This window comes from Ornithodoros turicata, chromosome 2 (assembly GCF_037126465.1).
Source record: "Ornithodoros turicata isolate Travis chromosome 2, ASM3712646v1, whole genome shotgun sequence".
Taxonomy (NCBI): domain Eukaryota; kingdom Metazoa; phylum Arthropoda; class Arachnida; order Ixodida; family Argasidae; genus Ornithodoros; species Ornithodoros turicata.
In genome coordinates, this window is record NC_088202.1 from 136,907,915 (window position 1) to 136,933,914 (window position 26,000).

The 26,000-nt window shown below is 45.8% G+C and overlaps 2 protein-coding genes across 2 annotated transcripts; one reads left to right on the forward strand and one right to left on the reverse strand.

Moving 5' to 3' along the window:
* LOC135386195 (uncharacterized) lies at positions 1-9,100 on the forward strand. The gene is made up of 5 exons (XM_064615988.1): positions 1-351; positions 1,703-2,335; positions 3,155-3,667; positions 5,359-5,587; positions 8,655-9,100. Exons 1-5 carry the CDS (start codon positions 86-88, stop codon positions 9,018-9,020), a joined length of 2,007 nt encoding a protein of 668 aa, XP_064472058.1. The 5' UTR covers positions 1-85; the 3' UTR covers positions 9,021-9,100.
* A 1,929-nt stretch (positions 9,101-11,029) lies between these two features.
* Positions 11,030-24,830, reverse strand: LOC135386196 (proliferation-associated protein 2G4-like). The gene is made up of 13 exons (XM_064615989.1): positions 24,635-24,830; positions 23,877-24,005; positions 22,875-22,980; positions 21,061-21,130; positions 20,892-20,984; positions 19,853-19,916; positions 19,703-19,781; positions 18,208-18,286; positions 15,621-15,699; positions 14,925-14,976; positions 13,522-13,616; positions 12,959-13,214; positions 11,030-11,206 (listed from the first exon to the last, which is right to left on the reverse strand). Exons 1-12 carry the CDS (start codon positions 24,714-24,716, stop codon positions 12,973-12,975), a joined length of 1,170 nt encoding a protein of 389 aa, XP_064472059.1. The 5' UTR covers positions 24,717-24,830; the 3' UTR covers positions 11,030-11,206; positions 12,959-12,972.
* Positions 24,831-26,000: the final 1,170 nt, after the last annotated feature.

Below are 26,000 nucleotides of genomic sequence, written 5' to 3' on the forward strand. Positions count from 1 at the left end.
GTGCGCGAGCCGCTCGCTACATGTTGTTCCGCTATCGTTGAAAATAAGAAGTAGAAGAAAACGGGCAACAGAAATTGCGTCCACGATGCAAGCTGATCAGTGGACCACAACCTCATTTCTGGAGGAAGCAACCGCGGAGACGCACGATGAACAACGGTCCTTCTTTTCTCCGACCAGCGTACGGCTCGTCAGTTTGGTTCTAGGAATCATCGGCACAGTCATACTTCTCCTTGGAATTGATTACATGGTCAGCAGGGTCAAAGAGCCTGGCAAAGCGGAAGTCATTCTCACCACCACTCTCACCAATGCGGATTCTTACGCTGGCAACAACCAAGATGACATTTGCTCCAGGTACGTAAATGTCATTATCCTGAGCATACCGTGGGGGCATGACGTCATCTCACATAGTAGTTAGACAGTAGCAGAACTCTCCTTTCATAGCTAAACGTGGCGCTGCAATCGCGCGAAGGCTGCAACCGTCCACTTGCACCTTATTGCAACAAGCAAGATCCAACAGAACAAGGTACTGAACCTTCAGGTGCGTGGAGGTGCCTTCCAACAACTCACCCCTATGCATCCGCGCTTTCAGTACATTGTGCTGCTTTCGTATACAGAATCAGCGCTAACGGAATAAAACACTTCTTCACGCGTGACATCAGGAGCCATAAGAGTTGGCTTTGCGTCTTTCGCAACCGGGTGGCGCATAAGCAGTACCGAACGCATTTTGCCATATAGTGCAATATTTACAGTAGTAGTACGTCGTGCATTCTGCATACGCAGATGACCAAATTCTTGTGGAGTTTATGGCGAATTCGGGTGGTCATTTCGTAGCAGCTTTTTTTGCCAGATCTCGAGCAGTCATGTTCACTTGGTCAAAATGAAGCAATCTCGCATGTTCGCGTGGCGCTTTCGGAGCGCTTGGAATTTGCCAGCTAGCACTTTTTTTGCCCGGGCTCAAAATGATCGAGCAGCAGATTGCTCAACTGTATCCGGTGTCGTCACATCCGCACTGCAACGGTGGCGAGTGCCCCCATTGGCCCGCATGTTGAAATCACGTGGTTTAGCAGACGACAGAACTCGAAGACTTGCGACCTCGACGCCCCTAGCGTGATCCAAGTACATAAAACCGCTAGATTCCTAGCAATCATGTTCGGGTGGCAACGGTCACGTGATCCAGCTCGGTCGCCGACCTAGCAATTTCCGACCACTCGGCTGTGTTGCTACGAAATGACCACCCGAATTCGATATTAATTAAAGGGGCAACTTACGATTTAGGACGCAACCTGGATCAAGTCTGGGCGCCGCGCGTGGAAATTCAAGGAAATATTTTGCGCTCCATCCCCGCACATGATGACCATCATGCAGAACTTATATAGGCATAAGTATTGAGATCTTGCATTTTCCGATGAAGGACGTCGCAATAGAACGCGACTATATGTGCATAGAGGGTATTGTACGCAGCAGTGCCGGCATCGTGTGATGACGTCCCACAAATAAGACAGCCTTGCTTGACCCAGGCGTCAACACACACAGTGCTCTGCTATGTACATCGTCTCATGGCCAAAAACGGCTCAGAGCATAATGACCACATCGACAGCTCATCGACAGCTTTTGTGGTTCAGAATTACTTCACCTGTAACGTCACCACACATTGTACGGTTCCCTTGTGGACGCATTTTGCAGTATTTCTAATGTGTTTCAGTGAACCCTGCACGTACGCAGCCCGCAACGTATCTCTAAACATGAGCATCGACCCATGCTACGACATGTACGGTCACGTGTGTTCGTTGTGGGCAGCACAGCAGAAGCAATGGAGCCGTACGGAAAAGACGACCACTAACTATTACAACCTCAAGGCGATCATCAACGCCGTCCATCAGAGCTATCTTAATCTCTCTGACGCGTACCAGATGCTTTCAAGGATCTACCAAAGGTGTCTGAATCCAGACAAAGACGACGCAAAGTTCTTACGTTCCATGTTCTTGGATAATGCCGGTATTACACCGTGGCCCGTCCCGAAGACTAACGTCAGCAATCCAGAAGACATGTCGAAGATGATAGGCAACGCGTTTTACTTCACCGGAGAACACGTCTTCTTGAAGATGGTGCTCCAGGAAGACCAGCTAATTTACTTAGGCGAACCGATCTTGCTGAGGGATGCCCCGGGTGTGGACTTGAAGATGATCGCAACTGCTGCAAGAATGGTTTTTGCAACGGACACTCCGCCCTTAGACGTGAACCAGGTGGAGGCGGTCCTGGCGAATCACCGAAAGGGTCACGTACCGAATTGGGAGGCCAGTGTTGTGGATCTGGCGGTGCTCGACCATAATTCCAGGTGATTATACTTCAGGCGACTCAACCTGACTAGAATACCAAAAGGTTTGTTTCGTTAATCGCGCGTCAGGGTTGTATAGCACCCGGAAACTGAGCAGTGACTTGAACCGTACCGTAGCACGCAATCGCGGATTGGTTACGTGTGGGGCACTGCGATCACGCTTCTCCGGCCGCTTCGCTGTTATGCAACATGCCCTGCTTTGTACAAAGAAACAATCGACGGAGCATACTTGTGGTTCCCCGGAACGTGGAGCCAGACCAGGAGCGGACTGGCCATATATACGTGGACAGTCCGCACCTTACCGGAAAGGCTTCCAGTCGGCCGACAGCACGGTATCCCCAAGCTCTTCCCGTGGGCCGGTCTGAGATTTTTTACCCGGTAAAATATTTCGTCCCAGTCTACCCTTGGATCACAGACGCTGTGCTTTAGAGGAATTCTCCCGGAGTACGTGCTTCGTTCGAGAGAATTCGAAAGATACATGTCGCTAATGTCTCTTCTGCAGAACTGATTTCACGACATTTTTGCAAATAGCGTTCCACAAGCAGGACTGGCAAAAAAAAAAAGAGGGGGGGTCGCGGGCCTCTTCAGGGGCCCGCCCGACCCAAGACCTGACGGTTGCTCGCACCCACCAGGAGACGTGAGGAGTGGGCCCGGGCAGGACTCATCCGGAGTCATCCCTGGTGCCCGTAATTTCTCTCGCTGACCCTGTCCACACTCGTGGAATAAACCCAGACATTTGTGTTTATAAACATGTGTATCCCACATATATAACGTGAGGAAGGTACTAAAAAGGTCTAACAGTTCTCACTCTGACCGCAGTGCCCAATGGCGATGGAGAACAGTTCTCGAGGAAGCCTTCGAGCCGAACCAGGCTCTGCGGGGCATCATTCTCGGAGCGCCACATTTCCTCCGCAACCTGCCACATATCATGGGCCAATTGGCGAACCACGAGATACTAAACTACTTGGGCTTTCGCATCGCACTATTGGGCAGCCCGCTTTTACTGTCGGGACTTCAGAAGGAACTCACGGGCCACCTGACCCAAACGGAAGACTTGCCTCTTCCCAGGCTGCAGCAGGACTATTGCGTGCGACTCGTGGAGAAGTACGAGCCCGTGATGTCTGCGTACATTCTGTTCCATCGGCTGCGTAACATGTCGCAAGTGTTCAATGCCGCCGTAGATAACATTCGATCGCAAGCTGAGAGTGCACTGAGGCCTGTCGTTCCGGAGCAAGGACGTCCGTACCTGGACCTGCTTGGGAAACTACATTGGAGAGCTCTGATGCCGCACTGGGTAAAAGTGAAAGGAAACAGACTCACGTATTTCAGCAGGCAAGTTACATTATGAAAACATATCACCATTCTGGAACTCAACTGGGGCCCAACCATTGACATCTCGGTCCGAGTTTCCCAACGGCCTATGTGCATGCGCATGATCTTGAGGCGTCGAAGAGGGTTATCTCCGTCTTCACTAGATGGCGCAGTATGGGGACGACAGAAGTGGAGACCAGTGGGGAGACCGCACGAACGGCGCGAGCTAGTCGGTCCCACTCCGGACCGCGGTTTTGGCCCTTCGTGCTACCCACGTGTATTTGTTTGCTGTTGTTAATACACCTTATCAAGGCACGCAGTACAAGTTTTCCCGCAAAGGGGACCAAACCCCCGAAATTTGTTTTGACGCGCTCCGAGGGTGGTTTGCCGGAGAGCCGCTAGGATACGACACGTATGTGAAAAAGGTCCATTAGGGTTCACAACGGCAATGGTTTTTCCAGAATCGCAAACAAGGGAATTGGGAAAAGGGAAACCAGAATCGCAAAATATTGAGCGTTGTGATCATTACTGCAGTAAAATTGTAACAGCTTTATGCATCATTGCTGACATAAGTATCTGCCCCCCGTAGGGGATACACGGAAAAATAGTTGAAGGGAGATTCCGGAACGGTCCGAAAATATCATAATGGCTGTGTAAATAATACATTCTTCCGAAATGAGGAAGAAAGTTCCTTTTGCAGTCGGGGACTCGTTAGTCTCCGGAAGAGCTGGGAAGCTCAAAACGAAACCGAAACTTCTGAAGGTTCGCTCTCCTACCTTCTGTACCATGCGTGACGTCGCCGGGAGTCTCGTGTGGGCCACCGGCTGTTGCGTTTTCTAACTTCTTCGTGCCACATGGATGACCAATCATCCGCTTCTTCGATTTCGTGCTAAAATATTCGCCGGCGGTAAAAGCAAAGCCCACAGGAAGCCTAACACGAGGAATACCGGTGAGGTGAAGCCCAGTGTTGCTGGACTGCTTTTCCGTGGAAGAGCGCCTAATCACATAAAGGAAAATATTCCTTTTCAAATTATGTGCGCCACTTGGGGATGAGAAATTGTATTCACTGAAATATCATACGGTACGGATTGACGTCGCACTGTTACCTCAACACGTTTTTCGTGCGGAGTTTCTCTTTAAGGGGTGTCACACAACATTGAGGGGGGGGGGGTGTTAGGGCTGTAGGCAGGGGTTTGCATAACGCACTGCGCGATGGGCGCTCATTGACGCGAGATGATGGCGAGATACCATTCAGCGACATGATACCGATCATGATGGTACCATGATGGCGATCAGCGAGATACCATTCGCTGCTACACTCTGAGGAAGGAATGCGCCGGAGCGTGTTCTGTGAACTTTTGTCCAGCTCTGTACGAGCCATATAACTTGGGCACGCCACGGCCCCCATGTACACGATTTCTGTATCGAAATTTCTCCTACCCCAGCTCTCGAGAAAAATCAATTGCACACAGCGGTTTTGTAATTCTATCCTTGTTGCGTAACGATAGTAATATGAATATTCAAACTGCGTGACTGTCTTCTGCGACGTGGTGTAGTTCTGCGAGTGAATACGTATCGCTCAGGAAACATCTGGCGATGACCGCTCCTCCTATGCACTGAGTATCTAGCCATATCACGGTTCTCCAGCGCATACCTCCTTGCAAATGAATGAAAGCAAATTTGCTAGGCTCATATTTCGTGATCTGACTTAGGTTCTACGGAGGTCTGGGGAAGTGGGGAGGAGCTCTGCTGTTCGGCTGGATGGAGGATCAAATCGTGAACTCCCACCTGTCCCTCAACGATCCCGCCAAGTACTTTGACCTGGAGTGGAAAGCTGGGTTTCTGCAACAGCGCCCAGTGCTCCAACACAACCAGATCCACATTCCAGCAGCTGCCTTTGACTGGCTTTGGGCAATCTATCCAGTCACTGCTCCCTTGCAGGTATTCCATCTTTCACAGTAAGCGCGCTCGTACCGTTCTTGTCGCCGCAGTACTTGGGGGCAGTGGCGTATCTAGAGCTACCTGCGCCCATGGCAACATGGTTAACATGATGTCCTTGGGGATGCGTTTTCGTGTGGTCCGCACTAGGTTTCACGCTACAACCTCCCTAATGGCGGGTGCTTTAGATCATTTATGAATGTGCCAGGTTGAGTGCCCGACCTGGCACATCCACACCCGACCACATAATGGCGCCCCTGTTCACCTGGCGCCCATGGCACCTGTCCACACCTGCCACACCCTAGATACGCCACTGCTTGGGGGACAGTATGCTGGACTATTGCACATTTGAAGACAGGGCTATAGGGACGTCAGCACACCTTATTTTACCTCGTCTTGTCCATAGATCGAGAAGTTACCCGTCAAAAAGAACTCGTTACGAGTGAGGTTACCGTGTGAAAAATGTAACTAAGTTAATAACGAAGTTCTTCAGCCTGAAATGTAACTCGCAGTTACGGAGTTACTTAAAAAAAAGAACGAGTCACATCCAAGTTACTTCGTACACAAAATAGCACTACACAGGTGCAGCGCGCGTGAGTAGTTCGACCTTGAGTTGCCTGCGGAGGAGTGCAACACGCTTAGATCGTTTTCATTTATGTCCAACAATTCGAACGCTTCGCATCTTAGTCCCTGTGGGCGCACAATGGTTCAGCTTCATTTCAATGGCAGCGGTTCTTACTTCCTGAATAGAATACTGTCATTGATTGAATATCACGGTTTATGGCATAAAATGCCATGAAACAACCGAAGAGAAAGCAAGAAAATATGTGGACGTGAGTGAAAAGCGAATTAAAAGTAACTTGGGACTTAGCTTAAGTTACTTTGGCAAAGTTACCTGAAAAAGAAACGAGTTCCTCTGAAAGTTACCACGGCGCAAAAGGAACTTGTCTTGTCTTAATTTTTTCGTCTTGCGGAGAAACGACGAGCGCAGCTGACCTGTAGCACGCGCGCGATCCTAAAGTCCATCGATCGCTCTTTGGGATCGAGGGAGCGATCGAGGGACTTTACGCGATCCCTCTCATTTGCGCCCCTTTGCTCCTTCAAAGAGCGCGTATGCGAACGAAGGATGTCCACGACACTTCGTAACGTTCGCAGTACCCATGAAAAGGGCCAATCAGGTGACTCGTTATGCTGCTAGGCGGTGCGGAAGCAGGTGTTCATTGGCCGTTCACCGAGGCGAACGTGTTCAAGAGGGAAAACAAATCTAGTCCGTCAGCTCTCAAAATATTACTGCGCCGCAGATAGGATGGCCGGACACGGGGAAGTCACGCTCTCTCCTGCGCCAGATAATATAATCCATCATACTCACTCTGCTCCCATCTTGGCTGTTAAGACAAGGTCGCATGACACTACCACCACCGCCACCACGTTGCGCCAGAAAGTGCGCCTGCGCTCCCCTACTGATGGCGCTGCAGTAGTTCTTCTGGCGCGCTATTGCATCTCCTTATCTCCAACGGCGTATGTAGTTGACGGACTAGATTTCTTTTCCTTCTCAAGTTGAACACGACGACTTCAGAACATCCCAGAGTGCTTTGCGCCGCTGTGAGCTCGGATCTTGTGTATCGGAAAGAAGAAAAAGGCCTCCAAAGTGTTTCGATTTCTCCTTTCTCGGCAAATAGCGCCCATAATCCACGACGTGTTAAGTTCAGCGAAAACGGAACGTGGACACCTGGTACATGTCGATCTATGTGTACCGAACATGCACATCAAAACGCTATGTCTCTGCGATCCCGCGTTACGAAGCTATCGCAATCCAAAGGTCGCGCGCGGAGGGCGGAATGACGTCTCATGTTCGAGAAAGGAAGCGCATTCTTTTCCGTATCGATGACGACGTAAGCCGTTGCAAAGAGGGAGACGACCGCCGGACCGGTTTCGGCACGGTGGCCCTCGGGAACTTCGGGCAAACGCGCACACCTAAAACGTCACTTCCTGTTCGTCTGCCAATGCCTCTCAGCGTTGTTCGGCGCCACCGTCGACGGTGGCCTAAAAAAAATGCCGTTTTAAAAACCCAATAGTAAAAAAACCGTTCAAGTGATGAATGTGGGACTTTGCGTGGCGGCTCCATTGACTACAACGTATGAAACGATGCCATACATTTAGCGGGTTGCATTTGGTTTCTCAACCCCTTTAAAGGGACTATGAAACGATTTTTTTCTTGGTTTCGTTCGAAAGAAGACATTGTTCTGAGTCTAGAACCGAAATTTTACTTTCGTCGCGCGAGCGGATTTCTCGGGAGCGAATTTAAACGGAGCGGCGAAGGGAGGACAGCTAGCGCCGCGCCGTGGCGAGCTGCCGAGCGGAGACACAACGGGCAACTTGACGCGACCACGGCCGGCTCAGCAACACGTCATCGCGACGTGTTGCCGAGCCGAGGAATCCCGCCAGGAGCATGCGCCGTAGGATCCCGCGTATGCGTTCATCGGGAGTGGAAATCTCCATGACAGCAGCTTTCGCGTGATCGGCAGATTTCGGCAGTGGCGGCAGCCACAGCGCGAGCTCGCGGCATTACTTGCCATTGTGCAACACCGGTGACGTAACGGGGAACCGAAGTGCGGTCCGTACAGTTACACCATCGGCAGGGAAATATGCGTGGGAGAGGAGGAACGCGGAAGAGACATTTCCAGCGCGCGCTCCTCGCAGAGTGGAGCGATTTCGTCCGGAAAAATTTGTGGCATATTAGTTTCTCTGCGGGAAGAACAGTTTCCATCGAAAAAAAGTATGGGGGTTCGGGAAATTTCATAGTCCCTTTAAAGCGTTCTCAACGGCGTTGTTCGCTCTCCTTACTTCTCCTCCGTGCTCGTCACGCGATGAGATCAGACCGCGCCGGTGGCTGCGCTCTCTGGACGTTTTTTTGTACATTTGGCTGCTCAGTGACAAAACACTGCGCATCGACCACAGTGGCTCCCGATAGACTACTTGATGGATTTTGGTTTTGTTTCGAGCCATCCTAAACGTCACTTCCTTGCTCCTTTAATGCCAGTCCTACATCAGACTGTGCTTTAAATTCTAGCTACCACTGGTTGGCGTTCGTCTGTACACGGAGCTTCTGCGGTTCATCTTCGACGAGCAGCAGAGAAATGGCATCTCAAGCAGCTGTGATGATAGTTCTCTGGAAGGCAAGGCTCTGGATGCTGCCCATGCAGCTTACACCACATGGTCTAGAGGCAGTCTGAGACTGGTTACACTGGAGAACGTCCTGCCAGAACAGCTATTCTTTGTCTTCTATATCCTGCATCACTGCGAGGACGACAACAATTCTTCGGAACAGCTCCAACGTGTTCTGGGAGCCTCCGAGGCTTTTTCTAAGGCCTACAAGTGCAACCCTCCATCTGCTCTGTGCCAGATCAATGCCACGGAAGGGACCCTTGTAGAGTAACTGAGTGACGTAGAAATACGCTCAGTGCAACATACAACTTGTAGTGTCTTCTGTTTACACAGAATATATGATGCCTTCAATGTGTTTTGTAAGCTAACAATACATTAGCAGTTGAGTGCCCGGACTCAATGGTCCCGCGTTTATGGTTTAATGCAGCGGCCTCGAATTCAAATCGAGATGCAGGTCGCGTTGACATCGGACTACGTCTAGGATGGCCACAGAGAAGAGTAACAACAACGTACGAAAAAGAAATAGCAAAGTCTGTGAAAGAAGAGCAACCTGATTTCATTGACAGACTCATCAAAAAAAGAAAAAGCTGTTCCTTTCTACTTTCGCGCGGTTGACAACGATAACTGGGGAGGCTGCCGCCTCTGCAAACTTGTAAGATGTCGTTTGCCGAAGACAGAACTGATGTTGCCATGAGCACAAGTGAAGCAAGTGAAAGTTCATGAGCACAAGAAGTGCTCACACACGTACTCTTAAAAATGAACTTCACCGCATAGCACGCTCCTAGCCAACCACCATCTCGAATGATATCGTTATCCGCCCTGATTTGTTGAAAACGGGAGGCGTACGCCTTTTCTGTGACAATTATGAACAGCATAAGTGTCACAAAAATGGCGTACGCCTCCCGTTTTCAACAAATCAGGGCAGATAAAGAAATCATTCAAGATGATGGTTGGCTAGGAGCGTGCTATGCGGTGAAGTTCATTTTTAAGAGTGTACGTGCTGCCTAACATGGACAAGGCCATAACTAGGCCATGCAAGGGGAAAAAAACAATGCTTGAAAATCTGATTTCACTCCTAATTCTTCACTGGATTTTTTGTGGGGGTAGCCTCCTCCTGTTTGGTGGTCAAACTTCCTCGGACTGCAGCCCGCGTACTTTAGACCCATTGTTTAAATGAGCCCAGAAAGCTATCTGAAATATTTTGTCCCTGACGTATTATGAAAGGATGTGACTTGACTTCACAACTAAAACTTTCTCTGTATACAATATTTTTCTTAGAAAGCAAACGCACCGGAACATCGACGAGCGCGTCCCCGCCAAACTCTCTCTACAGGGTGAAGAGGGGGAGGAAAGACGTCACAGGTGATGTCATTACTGCCACAAGAGTGACCGTCTTTTTTTTTTCTTCGCTTCTCTCCCAGTTCTCGCTGTGTAGCAGACGACGTTTCTCTAAACCAATCAGAGTGCTGTACCCAGCATGGTAGCCAGGGGTGTGCGAATATTCGAGTTCTCGAATTCGAATCGAATATCAATCGCTCGAAGTATTCGATTCGCGAATGGAATATTCGACTATTCCACAAATATGAACGATACCACCCCGAAAGTGGGCTTCACCTGATGCTTCCCTACACGAGGTGAAGCCTGCTTTATGAAATCGCTAGCGCTGCAGGACCCAACACAACACAGGCGGGACGGTTGTTTAGCGTGAGATAACGTTAGCCCAAGTTAATTGTGTATACTGCCGGCGGGGAATTTTGATATCTCTTACGTTCAAAATTTCAGCAATCCCGCACACTAAAGCGAAGAAACTACAGGATGTTCATGGCAAAGCTGATGCAGGACACCAATTTGTTTCGCAAGTGGCTCGTGGATGTTCAGAAACTATTACAGCCTGATCTGTGTTGCGTGCCACTGTCAAATTGTGAAACTAATATAACTGCCCCAGTAAGTGTCGAGTCAGCTGAAAACACTATCACGTAAAATGTAACAGAGTAGGCGCTTCCCACAGAAGATTCATATGTCGTCACAGTTAATGGCAGAAAAATTACTCTAAAGCCATGGGCTACAAATTGCGAGAATTGCAGAGAAAAAAAACCTGCAAGAGCAGCCTGGAGGCCAAATTCCACCGTATAACACGTGTTACGCGCCGTACTTGCCAAATTACGGTACTTGGAATTTGAAAAGTAATACATTGTACATGTACTATATTAAATGTAATTGAATCGCTACATTTATATACTACATTAAATACTGTCCACAAAAAAAAAAAAAAAAGCTGAGTGTAGTCAAGAAACAACATTTTATTCTTCGAGAGGCCACCGGCTGCGAGCAGTGCTTGCTTGATGAACGATGGAATAAAATCAAAACACACTGGTTCCTGCTGCGTCATATAAAAGGAATATAAAAATAGTCCTTCCGGGGACAATTTGCCTCTGCAGAGCTGCCGGTGTCTTCTCCCTGAAAAAAAAAAAAAATGCAATGAAATTGTTACTGGATGTTTTTGTTTCTTTCTGGGCAATGTGCTTGCAGAAATATTACAACTGACAGCACCATCAGGGTCTTGCCCAACAATGCGGACAAATGCTGAAAGAGGTTAAAGGCATGATGCAAGAAAAGGCATTGGATAAAGGAGCATAGAGCGCACCTTGAACATAATTTTTTTTTTACTGTGTGATATAAATGTAATACTACTTTCATTAACTGTCATGCAAAATATTTTGTTTGAAATGTGCGCAATTCCAGAGAAAATGTTTGTGTGATTGGGCAATGTTTGTGCAATTTGTACTGAAGTGGTGACCTAGTTCGGTGTTTCTTGTTCATTACACTAGCCTATTTAGTTGTGACCAGTGTATTTGGACGGATAAATTAGGGTTACAGCTTCTCCGAAGGGTCGTTGTAACTACCTGGGTTGCTGTAGTCTGTGCAGTGAATCTAGGTGTATGTGATTAGTTTGGAGATTAGGCTGGCCAAATTTTTGGATTTCGTCCTCTCTTCTTATAATTGGTGCTGTTATTTTTCTCTTATCATCTTGTACCACCCTGCTTTGGCCTGTCAAGGGCTGGCAGTATTATATAAACAAATAAAAAAATTAAATAAAAATTACGTTACAAGAATGCCAGCGGTGGCAGCGAACTTTCTCAACTCTTTCCGGTGTGCTGTCATGTCGGCTAATCTGAGCATTTTTATAGGCTGCTGAGAATTCCCCTGCTATAGAGTGGGAGGCAAGGTGACCAATCGAATTGCCTATGTCAGATGTTGGATGCGTGGCAACAAATACGGTCGCAAAAAGAAAAATATTTAGGGGGTTCTCTCTCTGCTGGTTTTCAGCTTAGAGCTTACTTTTGCGTCTTATAGTTTCATGTTGTTTTATTAATGAGGTTAAAATAATTACACGGTTAATACATTAATTACCGTATTTACCCGAAAGTAGGTCGACCCCTCCCCACTTCAAGATCCGTGAAAACGAAAAAATACAAAAGCGAAGTTTTGTGGCATCAAGAAGCTTAAAACGTTTATTCATCGTCAGAAGACTCATCTTCTGTCATGCTTCCTCGATCTTCGCCGGAGGTGTAGCAGACATGGTCATCGAGAGATAGTCCACACTTCCGGAATGATCATGTCGTGCGGATCCGCCGCCCACGATGCCGAAAAAGTGGGAAATTTGTGCCCCTCCCCTGTATTCCTGATTTTCTTTTTTTCTTATGTCATCCTACAGCTGCATCTGCCTGCCCAAAAGGTGTCCTTCTTGGCACACCTTCGGGCTGGCTCGCTGCCTGCCCACCCTGTAGACACCGGCACTGGAGAGGTGCAAATGGCCAGCAGCGACGACGATGGTAGTAGTAGTAAAAAAAGAAGACAAACAAACAAAAGAAATGGAGATTTAGCTACTCCAGAGCGATAAGCAGCACACAGATAAAGGGAAATCTTCTTATGAAGTCTCCTCCTCTATGACGAAGAAATGATATGAGCTGACATTGCATGTTGGTACTGATTATTATATTGTCCCATACCTTGCACTTCGTATTATTGCAGACTAATATACACATCCCAAAGTGACGAATTTGCCAGCCGTGTTCAACAACGGAACGTCTTTAGGCTTTTCCAGTCCTTGTAAACATGATTTTTGAAATCCTAAGGTTTCTATGATGTAGGAGCACAGGGAATCACGTCTTAAGAATGTGGTCGCATCCCCGGTCTGATGTGGCTCACCCGAATAAGGTGACTCATGCCTCTTCCTGTTCCCCATCAGCCTGTACACCATCGCCTAGCACTGCCTTTTCTGCCTTCTTCTTCTTCTTCTTGGCTGATTTGGGGATGACGGGGCGGTTGAGGAGCGCGCTCAGTGACTCGTCCTCCACCTTGTACTCAGACTCGAAGATGTCCAAGTCCAGAGGTCCGCAGGTGATGCGGTGAGAGCCCGATGGCATCAGCAACACCGTGTACTTGAACTGGGCCACAACTTCACCTGCAGGCGTCAAGGAAAAAAAATCTCTTTCGTTGAAATTTTTAACAAAACATTTACACAAGGAGCTAGATAAGGCTACAAGCAAGGAGGCTACATGTCGTGACTGCCTCGAATTTATTTTACTTTGCGCCCCCACTTGTATTACAGACAGGTGTCACCTTACAAATTGTAGGGAACTTTGATTTTCAATACAGATTTATGCAAATGATGAGACACTTTTTCATCACTTTCATCTTTATGCCCTCGATTCAGAAACGATTTCCACCAGGCTGTCAACTACTAGAATGATTTTGTTAGAACATCTTACCTTCCTTCTCATAGAGAACCTGGAAGGGGTCGAGCAACTTGTGGTTGACACACTCGAGTACTCCCATTTTAGCTTTCACTTCCTCATCAAATGCCCTGTAACCATAGACATTCACTGTGTAACCAAGCAGGGCTTGTGACTCAATTTGTCTAGAGGTGACTCTTGTGACTCAATTTGTCTGTGAAATAATAAAATGAGGCTCGCTCCTACAGCTGCTCCATTGTTTTTGCACCCGTCTGCTATTTTCATTGCCTGTCCACGCCGCTGGCTGGCGACCGCATCCGGCAGGCAGCGATTGGTCAAGACTGTGCGTCCCTTCCACTGTTTGCAACAAGGATCTGCTCAACCCAGACGTCGATAAAGCCGCTCAGACCCTATTGTCTTTGGAGCGGAGCGGAAACTGTCAAGCCCTTTTCCGTCAAGAAAATGTCCTATGCGGGTCGGCCTTTACTCATGTTTAAGGCCCTTCGTTTTCCGCGATTCCATGATTCCGCGAAATTTCGCGGAATTCGGAATTAATCGCGGAATCCTTCGTCTGGCACAGAGTTTCACGGAATATTTTATTTTTAAGGGTGTGCGGATATTATTACAGTTCTCAAATTCGAATCGAATATCAATCACCCGTAGTTTCCGATTCGCGAATCGAAATACCCAATATTCGGGTTTCGGAATAATTTGACTATTCGCCGAATACGAACGACACCTCCCGAAAGTGGGCTTCACCTGACGCTTCCCTGCATGAGGTGAAGCCGCCCCTACAAAATTGAAGCCCGCTTTACGAAATCGTTTATGCTGCAGGACAAAGCAGACAGATTGTAGTTTAGCTTAGGATAACATTAGCCCAAGTTTATTGCGTATACTTCACCGGAGGAAGGGGCGGCGTCCCTCCCGTATGCAATTTAGCAGTAGCAGTGGGGGACTTTGATTTGATATCTGGGAGGTTGCCTTCAAGTAGTTAAGACTTTTAAATAATGGCTACAGCCCAAGAACAAAAAGGGGTGTCCTAAAAATGTAACTTCCCCAGGTTATGTATTGTAAACTCCTTCCTATAAAGTTTTTATGAACTCTGTAGATGCTTAAAGATCTTTCAGCTGGTATAAAATGATTTCAGGCGACAGACCGAGACCGCATCAGATGAGAACACAAGATTTCATGTATGTAATGCTGAGCCACAACACTGCTTTGAATGTGCAATTTTATAACATATCTTTCGTTGCCACATTATCCGAGAAAAATGAAGCGTCTCTCATTTCATGCAGCTGCTGACTGCTCGCCGCGGAAAATCGCGGAACTTACGAGTCAGTGCCGCGGAATTTTGAATTTGCCGCAGCAGAAAACAGAGGGCTTTAATTCTACATCACGGGATTACCAAGGTAAACGAGAATGTAAAATTACATGCTTACCGCAAGGTGAAGGGCATTGTTGTGAACTTCTTGTCTGCTTCACTGACAAAAGCTGAAAAAAGAACCGTGACAAAGGAATGAGAAAAGGAGTACTTTTAACCGCTGTGTTATCAGGTTTTATGTATGAAAGCTAAGGGGGAAAACTGTGTTTTATACTGGGAGCCATAAAATAAGGCAATCTCTTGCGATATCTTGTGAAAAAAAAGAAGAAAAAGAGTACTTCAGATGTGCTGAATGTGCAGTGCCTAGCGTTTTCCACCGCCTGTATTGGTGGGTGCATTTTCAGTTTAGGACGCCCATTTTCTAGATTTTGACTTAACAGAAAACTCAAAGCACACACATGTATACGCAGAAAGAAAGCGGAGATATGCACAAGCATCACTGAACATATAGTATCATACTGTAAAATCGCTATAAAAAAAACAGTGCCAGCGAGTTAAAGCTTTTAACTACCAGGCTTTAGCATTTTTTTTAAACTACCAAAGCATGCAGTTTTTAACACTCTTTCACATATAGTATCAGCTAAGCGCATCGTGTCATGGGGGATAAATTCCGAGTGATAATTATGACGGTACACTGTTTCGTGTTGCTTCGACGTGTCTTTCAATAGAAGCTTGATGCAAACCAGATTTCTTTTGGACCCCCATCAACCCTGTGAAATGCCAAGTTCTGTCCCAAAAACGAAGATAACCTCACCTCTTGAGGCTTTGCTTCTGAGTAAGTACGTCTCATCTGTCCTCTTGTAAACTGTTGTCCTAGTGTCCATCTCACGTCCCTGAAAAGGATCTCTACTCAGCATTACTGAGCCACTGCCCTCTAGTGCTCCAATTACTGTGAGGAAGAGGTTCTTCCCATTGTACTAGTCTGATGACAACTGCAGCTGGCTGCGACATTGAAAGCCAGTTTTAGACAACTCTAGCTACAGACAAGGTACGAGACAGACCACTATATCTCCTAAACCACAAAATAGAATCGCTGAATAAAGCGAGATTGGCACACAAAATTGTAGAAGACTGAGACCACTAAATATAAGTAGGGCCTGACTTTTTAGGGTTAAACCCGTATCCGCCCGATATTTACCCCCCGAACGAAATCTGTAAAATTCGGGTTTAACCCGAATTTACCCGAAAACATCCGGGTCGCGTGGCACACTCATAAGCGTGCATTAAAATAAAGTTTGATAACATTGCTAAACATTAGTTCCATGTTAAGACAAATTTTTATTAAACAAAAAAAAAAAAAAAATCACCCGAATACACCCGAATTCCCGACGACAGAATATGCCGTAACGGGATTTAACCCGAATACACCCGAATTTTCAAATGAAAAATATCACCCGATATTTACCCCCCGAATTTGGCCAAAAATAAAACCTGAAAAAGTCAGGCCCTAAATATAAGCATGGTCCACTGTGGAACATGGGAGGAGGTGTGACGGACATCACACAGAGAACAGTCGGAGATTCGACAGCAGGTCCCCCCCTCCTCCATACGGGGAAGTGCATTAAATCTCTTCTGTTTTTACCAAGCGTGGGTAAAACCCTTGTATTTGGACATTAGGTTTCAGTTCTAGAAATAAATGCATGACCATTCAAAATGAAGGGTCGGGTTTGAGCAACTTAGCACAGTGTGCATGACTCACTTGTCTAACATTGTGACGTTTGGAGACTGCATCAGCAGTAAGCCATTCTGTGCAATACATATATGATTTGACTCCTCTGACACATTGCGACTAACATAAAACAGCCATGCATTCAAGTTAACCTGGTTTGATCCAGACACTGTGGACACACCACGGAATTACTGTGCCCTCCTATGCAATACGGACACCTTTTCTGTCAGGATCGACCAATATGTACAAAAGTTAAACAACTGAAGTCGTTTCTTCCTGGGATCGAGCATTCACACCAGCAGTTTCCAAATGAACTTCCCAGTTAGCTGCCAACAAAGCCAACAGAACCATTATGAATTTCTCCTGATATAGCAAATGCTGCAACAAATGATGCTAATACAGTCGCCGTCCGATTTTTCGGACTCTGCGGGGATCGCGCAAAAGTCCGAATAATCAAGGAGTCTGAAAAAACGAAAAGTCCGCAAGTCGGTTTCACCTAACGCTTGCGTGCATTAGGTGAAGCTCGCTTTACAGCGCTGTCGCGCGACTCGCGGGCGGACGGCACGTGCTGGGAGGTTGGCCAATAACGAAGGCGCAAAAGCGCTACGACAGACCCCTTCTACTCAGAGGAATGGAAAATGAACAATCATCACTTCCTATTTTTTTGCCTCAATATTTTAGTTGGTTGATTTCTTTCGATAGGAATTTCGAATGATACCAATATTTTCCGTCACCCCAAGAGAGAAATTCGCTGGTTGGGCAAACAAAGTCCGAAATATCGAGCGACGGAGCTGCACGGCGTCCGAAATTTTTGACGTTCTTATACATCAACTCTATGGGAGCCGCGGCCGTTCCGCGAAAGAGTCCGAAAAATCGAGCATGTCCGAAAAATCGGTCGGCGACTGTAGTGTACCGGTACCTTCTCTGGTAGTAAATCTCGTACTCCTTCACAAATCAATCCTAAACTAATCAATATGACCTTATCAAAAGCCCACATCGTGAAATTAAGCTGCCATAAAACATATCCCTAATAAACATAAGCTGCCATAAAACATATCCCTTTTTTACATTATGCATATCCCTAACGTTAAGCCGCGCAAATTCGTAATCTGTTAATGCAGAAAAATTAACCACATACACAGCACACAGTTCAATAACACCTGTCTAGTAAACGTTAGAAACTGCTACCTCTGAGAGATGTTACGAGGTGGCTATATCACATTTTTTCAAATGTCGCCATGGAACACCATACGTAATGTGATTTGCACATAGAGAAGCGATTGATTGATTCTGTGTCTCATGGCACAACAGCAGCAAGGCTCATAATGTGCCAGTACTGTGGTAAAAGGAGCATACTGATTTTATAAGTTTATCTGATGGTGTTATGTGCACTATTAGTTTTGATAATATCCTTCATGAATCTTGAGTGTACCACTTGGTACATACTTGAAACAAGGACTAGAGCATTATTACCGCTGAGCTCAAGGAGCCCACGCTTCAACTTATGCATTTCATAGAACTTTTATAGAAGGCCTGAAAAGCCTACAAGATGCAACTGGTAAACAAATGGGTTAGGCAAGGGAGTCTCCAATCCTCCTCTGTCTTAAAAGACTTTTGGGGGAGCTATGGGCAAAGAGATATTGAGAAGTAAATGATTCTTCCATGTTCTTACCTTGCCCTCTCCAGTACTGACAAGCACATCGATGGCGTACACCTCATGCAGCTCAAATTCGCACTTTTCATGCTCCTTCCTGCAGGAAACAAACAGCAACGTTAGAAGGCACAGGCATGTACACATCTTGAGCTGTTACGAGAGTACTGAATTTAGGGGACTGCTAGCTTGATTCTTGTCAAAGGCTGGACTAGGTAAAGAAAAAGGTTTCCTCAAATGTTCATGTGTAGCATACATGGAGGAGAACATAAAGAAATACTTTTGCAATTTAACCACTAAACAGAAATTTAGAGGAGAGCCGAAGGTTGTCTAAAACGTTTTTCGCTTTTGATGCATCATGAGGGGGTATGCTTTAACCAATGATATCAATGATTTCTCTGTACCACATATTTTCATAATAAAAAGTTGGGGGGGATGGGAAAAATGAGGAGAAAAACATGCTAACACCAGGGCACCCCAATCAGCGCCAGCGCTTTTCTTTGTTGTGCTGTGTAGCCAGCTATATTCTAGAGCTGTGCGAATATCCGAAATTTCGAATATGAAACGAATATTTCATGCTATTCGAATGCTACTCACCACCTGTTTTTCAGTATTCAAAATTATCGAATATTTTTCGAGTAGTACTGAAACAAGGTATTGGTTTTTCGCCATTCTGCAAGTGGGCTTCGCCTCATTACATCCAAGGGTTAGGTGAAGCCTGCTTCACGTCACCAGCATTGGCACCATTCTGCAAGTCGGCTTCACATCAGCACATTCGAGTGTTAGGTGAAGCCCGCTTTACACTGCTCACAATATTCTGTCACTAAAGTCTACAACTTCTGTGAGCTCATGGTCAACACTGTACTCTGGGCACTGCATATTCCAATTAATGTACTCCCAACTTTCAGAGTTATGTTCAGCACAGATGGAAATATGTGCAGTTTCTAAAAAAAAAAAGTACAGGAAATTCATGATGTAACCATAGAAATGAGAAGATGCACATAAAGCAGGCTGCATTGAACATGTTGACTAACTCTCAATGCAGTTCATCCCACTAATGGAGTCTTCCATACACAACACAGAGGGATCTTTCTCTCACGATTATGTTATGCTGGGTGAAAAGGTGCACAAGTTTTGAGCAGAATATCATCGAATGAGCACAACACCACAAAATATTTCACCATGAAGTATAGAAAAATTATTCGAATTGGGCGCTTTCTGATGATTAAAATTCGACTCCCCGCCTGAAGAAATTATTTGGATTCGATGCAGCGAAACATTAATAAACTATTCAAAATGGAAATTTTGCTATTCGCATAGCTCTACTATATTCTCTCATGGACAGTACACAGTTTTTTATTATTTTATTTTTTTATCATATTTTAAAATCAAATTCTACAATAATTGTGGTCGGGTGGACTGAGTTACTTCAGATGGTTCATTTTACCACACAGGTTAATAAGTCGGTACATAAAAAGTATCGCCTTCTGCGCCCCTTTGACAGCATGGTACGTACTTTTGAGCCTCTGCTGGATTTTGGATGATTGACTTCTCACCATCTATCCTGTACTGTTTCAGCTGGTGAGACAGCATGCCTAAGCAACAAAAGAAACACTGCTATCAGAACAGTCAGTCCCCAGGTCACCCCTTTACCAAACACACCAACCTTCCACAGGCTTGCACTTGAAAGACTCCGCCACCTTCTGGATGATGTCTGTGACATGGTTATTCTGAAAAGCACACGAAGATTAGTGTTCGTTAAATTTCTAGTGGCCGCAATAGTCTTATTAGTTCGACACTCGAAAAACATTGGAGAGAAAGCACGACTAAATGTAAGATAAATGTCCATCACTACACTAGTGACAGGAGCCTTCACAGCAGGGTCTCCCAATAGGAAGCATTACGCTCGCAGCGAAGCAAAAATGGGTGGACAACCCCGAATGTGAAGCAAGACCTAGTGGGCCGCGACGGACTACTCAACCTGAAAGCACTGCCTTTCATTCAGAGATTCAGAGCAACTCCCTGTGGTTTGAACTCCACCTTATTCAAACAGATCTTTCGTCCCTTTCGAGTTCAAATTAACAGGATTGCACCGCAAAATATTTATCTGGTTGACTTTTACAATTTTCAAACATAATGTGCATATTTGTTCATTCAGAGCAATTCCCTGTAGTTTGCACTCCACCTTATTCAAACAGACCTTCCATCCATTTCGAGTTCAAATTAACAGGATTGCACCACAAAATATTTATCTGGTTGATTTTTACAATTTTCAAACATAATGCACATATTTGTTCATGCAGAGCAATTCCCTGTAATTTGAACTCCACCTTATTCAAACAGATCTTCTGTCCCTTTCGAGTTCAAATTAACAGGATTGCACCGCAAAATATTTATCTGGTTGACTTTAACAATTTTCAAACATAATGCGCATATCTGTTCCGTCACCTCAGTAGATACATCCCCAGAGTTCAGTTCAAAGTCACAGCGACTTCCAGACAGCACAACAAAATGTAGAAGAGGGGCTATTGACATGGCATAGGAGAAGGTAGTTTTCGGAAGTTTCGACATGATTTGGGTGCAGTCTGGAAGGAACGTAGAACTACCTAGAGAGACCCCGTAGTCCCTGCTAAAACCTAGACGTCTGTAACTCCGACTAACTGCACTACAAATATGAAGAGAAGCTTAGCCCAAAACATTCTTACCTCCTCCCCTGGCCTGACGAGCCGAAGAGCTGCCTCGGCAGCGTAGTAAGCAGCTCTCACCACATCCGCTTTCCTACCAGTCACCTTGTTGTCCTGTTGGGACGGGATTTTGTTAGCACTCTTCTTTACATTTGAGGAGCAACCAGGCTGCTTTGGACTACTCACTCACCTTGGATGCTCCCACGACTACCGTATGTGCGACAACGGCAATAAATCCATCAATGTGAGCCCCCAGATCGCTGCAGGAAAGATCGGCAATGTGTTACTTCTCCGCGCTTGCCACTGCTGGCATGCAAGGTTTTCATACGAGAAGTGGACCACACACGGAGTTCATTTTTAAAGTGCCCCTACAGACTAAATCTTGCAAGTTCAGAATCCTACCTAATTTATGTGACTGCAATGCAGTGCATTGCACCTTATATTTAGAGCCTGAAGTTTTAGGGTTTTACCCGATTCTTCTCCCGAATTTGCACCCCGAATTGAAGGTTGCCTCTTTAGGGTGAAACCCGATTTTTACCCGGCAAATTGTCCTCTCTGGGATGTCTGTAGGTATGCACCATCTTACTTGTTTGGCAGAAAAATGTAGTTTCATCGCCGTTTGTGCCAAACCGCTACTGTTAGTTTGAATAACTGAGCCCTGATTTCTCCCCGATTTTAGCGTTATGGAAGTTTTTTCACCCGAATTCGCATAAATTTAGTGCGCATGTTTTTTTACCCGATTTTTACCCCCCGAATTTAGAAAAAAATATTTCCCGAAAACTTCACCAAAATGTTTTTTTCTCCACGTGACATGGAAGTATGATAGAATTAATTTCTAGTTTTGAGATGCACGATGTCACAATGTGCACAATCTGCCACCTGTCCTGCAACATTGCTTTGCCAAGGTATCCTCACCAGAGCAGCTGGCAGTCTTCCAAATTGTGGGGCATGGAATGGGAAGGTGCATGCGTGGTTGCAAGGACAGTACAGGTAGTGCTCATGGTGATGTCATCTACTCTCAGAGAATTCAAAACTAATACATTTTGTATCCCCCCCCCCTCAAAAAAAAAAAAAAAATTGTGATAGCGCACAATGTTTGTTGACAGCATTTATATTTTGTGTCCCGAGTCTTTCAGCAAGATTGATCTATAATACGGAATAAATATTGCTTTAGTCCGGAGTGGCACTCTAAAACTGCAAACAGACACAAACACATAGACACCACACCAACAAGTACAGACGTTCAACAACGCTATTGAAAATTTTGTGCTCGTATTTAGGTGTATCGGTGTTTCCTCCCTTTTCCAATGCAGTGATGCAGTTGCTGTGCTGACGCCAATGTCTCTCCCTTGACCAATGATGCGTGTTTCCCATATCTCCCATTCCTTATGCTTGCCAAGTGCACTTGCAAAGATGCACACACACACATTGGCTTCCATTCTATTCCTATCTGTGCTTTTACTGCGGTATATTCTCAAACCTCTCTTTGCGCCCATACACACTAACATGCTGTGCCAGATTTTTCTTATTTCTTGCACGTCGAGCATTTACGCAACTTTCTGTCCGCCTACACACGTTAAATCTACAAATCTATGTGTTTGTTCGTAGAGGCCTTTTAGTGTTTTTAAGGATGAACTCAGTCATTTACCTACAGGACCAGCGCGAAGTTTCAACTCGTATAAAGAACCAAATGTCTTTGTGTTGTATTTTTCTCAAAATTGTGTACATAAAAATTGGTATGAGTGGCATAACAAAGCTATCTGAGGAGCAAGAAAAAACTGGAGAAATTTGGTGAAATGTTATTCACATAACAGCGACAAAAAAAAAAAGGCAAAAATTGAAGAAAGATGAAGAAAGAAAGCATAGCACATTCACATGGTGGGGGCAACCTTTTGCCTCAATCTGTTAATGTATCAAACCAGATCCCGAATTTGTCTAACCTTTCATTGAAAGGACCACTGAGGGATCATCAGCCATGCACCAGTAATGAAACGAACAACTCACAGCTTGACAACATCTCCATCCTTAAGTGTGTACTGGGCATCGGACCGCAACGGAGAGTAGTGACAGATGCAGTTGTTCACGGACACGCAGGTGGGAAATGCAATCCCTGCAACGGAGACAAACACCCTCTGTCAACATCAAAACCTTGAAGATTTTCAAAACTTTGAATTTAATCAGTCTTTTTGGGAGACAACTCTTTACTGATCATATCCTTGCTTTTCTTTGCCTTGAAGCAAAAAAAAAAAAAGAACAGGTAAAGTGAACTGCCAGGTAGGGAATTTCCTACTTTAGCTTCAAGACCATTCAGCAACTGGGTGCTCCTTTGCAATCAGCCAATGGACCTTTTTCACATATGCGTCGTATCCCAGCGGTTATCCAGCGCCAAAACAAACCCACGTGGGTATTACAAAGGACAAAAAAACGAGTGGGACCGACTAGTTCGCACCACTCCAGCGCCATCTATTGGACACGGAGATGACCTTGTCAGGGGCACACCCAAGGTCATCAGCATCACGGCGTATGCACATAAGCAGTTGTGAAAGAGGTCCATAGGAGCACTGAAGCTAAAAAGCGCAAGAGATCAAGGGCGACTGCAATTTTTGCAGACTGATTCCTACTTTTGAAAACCTGAGGTGTTCCGCAAGTTATATTATGTCGGGAGTTCTTTTTCTTGTGAGTGTTTCGTTATGTAAAACAGTTTCCTAACTTGTATTTTGCGGTCTCAAGCATTGTAAGGGGTGTGCAAAATAATAGCACCCTTATGTGCCTCTCTGCAATATGGAATGATGCAATTGTGAGGCTTTTGCTAAACAACGCACCAGCCCTGAAGGAATTATGTTTACATTACGCACAAATGAATGGCACTCGTTTCTTTGGATACATTTACGAGCGCTTTGTGCGGTGCACATAAGCACGACACGGTAATTCATTGAAACCCAGCAAAACATACCTTACTGCTATATTTAGATAAATCTAATTTTAGCAATAACTCGAGTTCCTTACCCTTTTTTAGTTCTTTCTCCTTTTTGAAAACTTTGCTCGTTTCTTCAACCAGCAGTTTGTCACCTTCGTCGCAAATGCTCAACACAGTGGTCCCGGCCTTACACATCTCTATCAGCTGCTTGAGTATATCTGAAACAATCAAGATGCGCTAAAATGCGAATGCCTAGCAAAGGTCACAGGTAAAATATATTGCAGCACTATTCGTGCACGTCCAGTAGCCAACAATTGTGCGCTCACGAACTCGCATATGTTGCGACGAAGCTGCAGCCTTGTATACCACTCGCACCCGTGCACTCACCTATTTACGGTTGCAAAGAAGGCCCTGAATGCCTCGGACATCTAACGTTACATTACAAGTACACAAAGACAAACGTGCAAAACGTGAGCTGAGATCAACCGCATGACTACTTGTCGACAAGTGCACTCATGTTTTACCTCCGTAGATTGCATCGTGGAATGTGGCCTCAAACGTCTACATACGGTAACACTGCAACAGCAAGGTAGAGTGCATCGCGTAGCGCAGGAATTGCAGAAGTCACATGAAACTAAACAAAATGTTGCACTTTACGAAACAGACTCCCTGGGCAACAGGAGCGACGGCGAAAACAATTAGCACACCGAAAGCGGCAAATGACTGAAACACGTTGCCAACACATGTGTCACGTCGCGGTCGTGTTTCGCGTTACAATACGGCTCGCTACTCGAGCGCAGAGTAATGGCAAGGCAGTATTCAGGTTGAACAACATAATAATGCTCACTGTTGACCATCTCCCCGGCCATTTTATACTTGGTAACCACCAAGTCTTGGGCAATAGTCGGCTCATCCTCTTTGTCCGCCATGTTCCCTGAACCGCACCACAGCAGAGGCCGATGCCGATCCCGAAACACCTTGCGAGTGTGTGGCGGGAATTGCTGTGGCCAGACGACTTTTCCGAATGCGACAGAACAAGGGAGCAAGAGCGTAGTGCTGGTAGTGCCGCCGCAGGTGCCGCGGAGGAAAGAGACAAAACGCCTTTGAAGTCGGAATCCCTCTGGCGGTGTGCCGGCATGTTGCTCGAGGGGGATCGCGCGTTCTGGGCCGACTTCACAGGGAACTGTGCCAACATTTGCCTTACAGCGTATGAGGAAAACCCAGGGAAAAGAGAAGAAGCTGGACTAACAACGTTTCCTCTAGCTCATCGCGTGGTCTCACCTGTAGTTTCGGTTTTATGGTCGTGTAGTTTTATGGTGTCGTGTAAAAAGACCACTTTTTGCAGCGAGATGTGAAACTGTATTCTCGTGTATTACAAATTATGTCCGTTTACGAAGGGTTTACAAAACAAAAACACAAAATTTAGCACCCTCGAAATCGTGCAGTTCAATGTAGGTAGAACATTGTGTGCAAATACACTTTTGAAGGCAAGTCAAGTCCGGTAAATTCCAATAATGTGATTTTGCAAAGTTATAAAGCAAGATGGGCCCATAGTCGCAACCAAATGTAGTTGCTGGGATTGCAGTGAGCGCCAACTTTACGCCACCACCACCAGCACCACCATACCAGTACTGAACAGCCTTCAGAGCTTTCGGTAAACAACACAATGCATGCTCTGTATCTGGATTGGGTAATTGCTTTGCACGCCATGCCGACACCGGTAAACGTTTATGATGCGCTACACTGTAGACTATTCAAATATCGCACAAGTATCGCTGCATTATCTCTGCGTCCCACACAGAGGTGGGACATCCCACAGACATCGAAGTCTCGACGTGACATGGCCAGCACGCTAACCTCTGAGCCGTTTAGTACACCTCCTCGCTCCCGACCAATCAGCATCGCCCTTCTCCTGTGCGTTCTGCACCGGCTAGCAGTTATAAATAAGCGTACGGAAGCTTATGTAGAAGACGTATCGTTACATTAATGACTTGGTTTATGTGATTTTCAAAAGACAAATGAACTTCTAGTACACACTTTTCAGCGTTTTCGGTTTAATAAGTGCAGCACCTCTCAAAACTACATTCCATCATCACAATTTTTAAAATTTAGTTGGTTGTTTCTCATACTTTCCATAACGAACAAGAGCCGCAGCGTTTCAGCATTTTGCAAAAAGAAAAAGAAAGAAAGAGGAAAATATAAAAGCTTTCAGG

Coding starts and splice junctions, on each gene's coding strand:
- LOC135386195 (XM_064615988.1), top strand. CDS start 86: ATGCAAGCTGATCAGTGGACCACAACCTCATTTCTGGAGGAAGCAACC. Junction 2,336..3,154: donor GTGCTCGACCATAATTCCAG/GTGATTATACTT, acceptor CTCTGACCGCAG/TGCCCAATGGCGATGGAGAA. Junction 3,668..5,358: donor AGACTCACGTATTTCAGCAG/GCAAGTTACATT, acceptor GATCTGACTTAG/GTTCTACGGAGGTCTGGGGA.
- LOC135386196 (XM_064615989.1), bottom strand. CDS start 24,716: ATGGCGGACAAAGAGGATGAGCCGACTATTGCCCAAGACTTGGTGGTT. Junction 22,981..23,876: donor GGAGAAAGAACTAAAAAAGG/GTAAGGAACTCG, acceptor TCTCCGTTGCAG/GGATTGCATTTCCCACCTGC. Junction 15,700..18,207: donor TCAGTACTGGAGAGGGCAAG/GTAAGAACATGG, acceptor GATCCTTTTCAG/GGACGTGAGATGGACACTAG.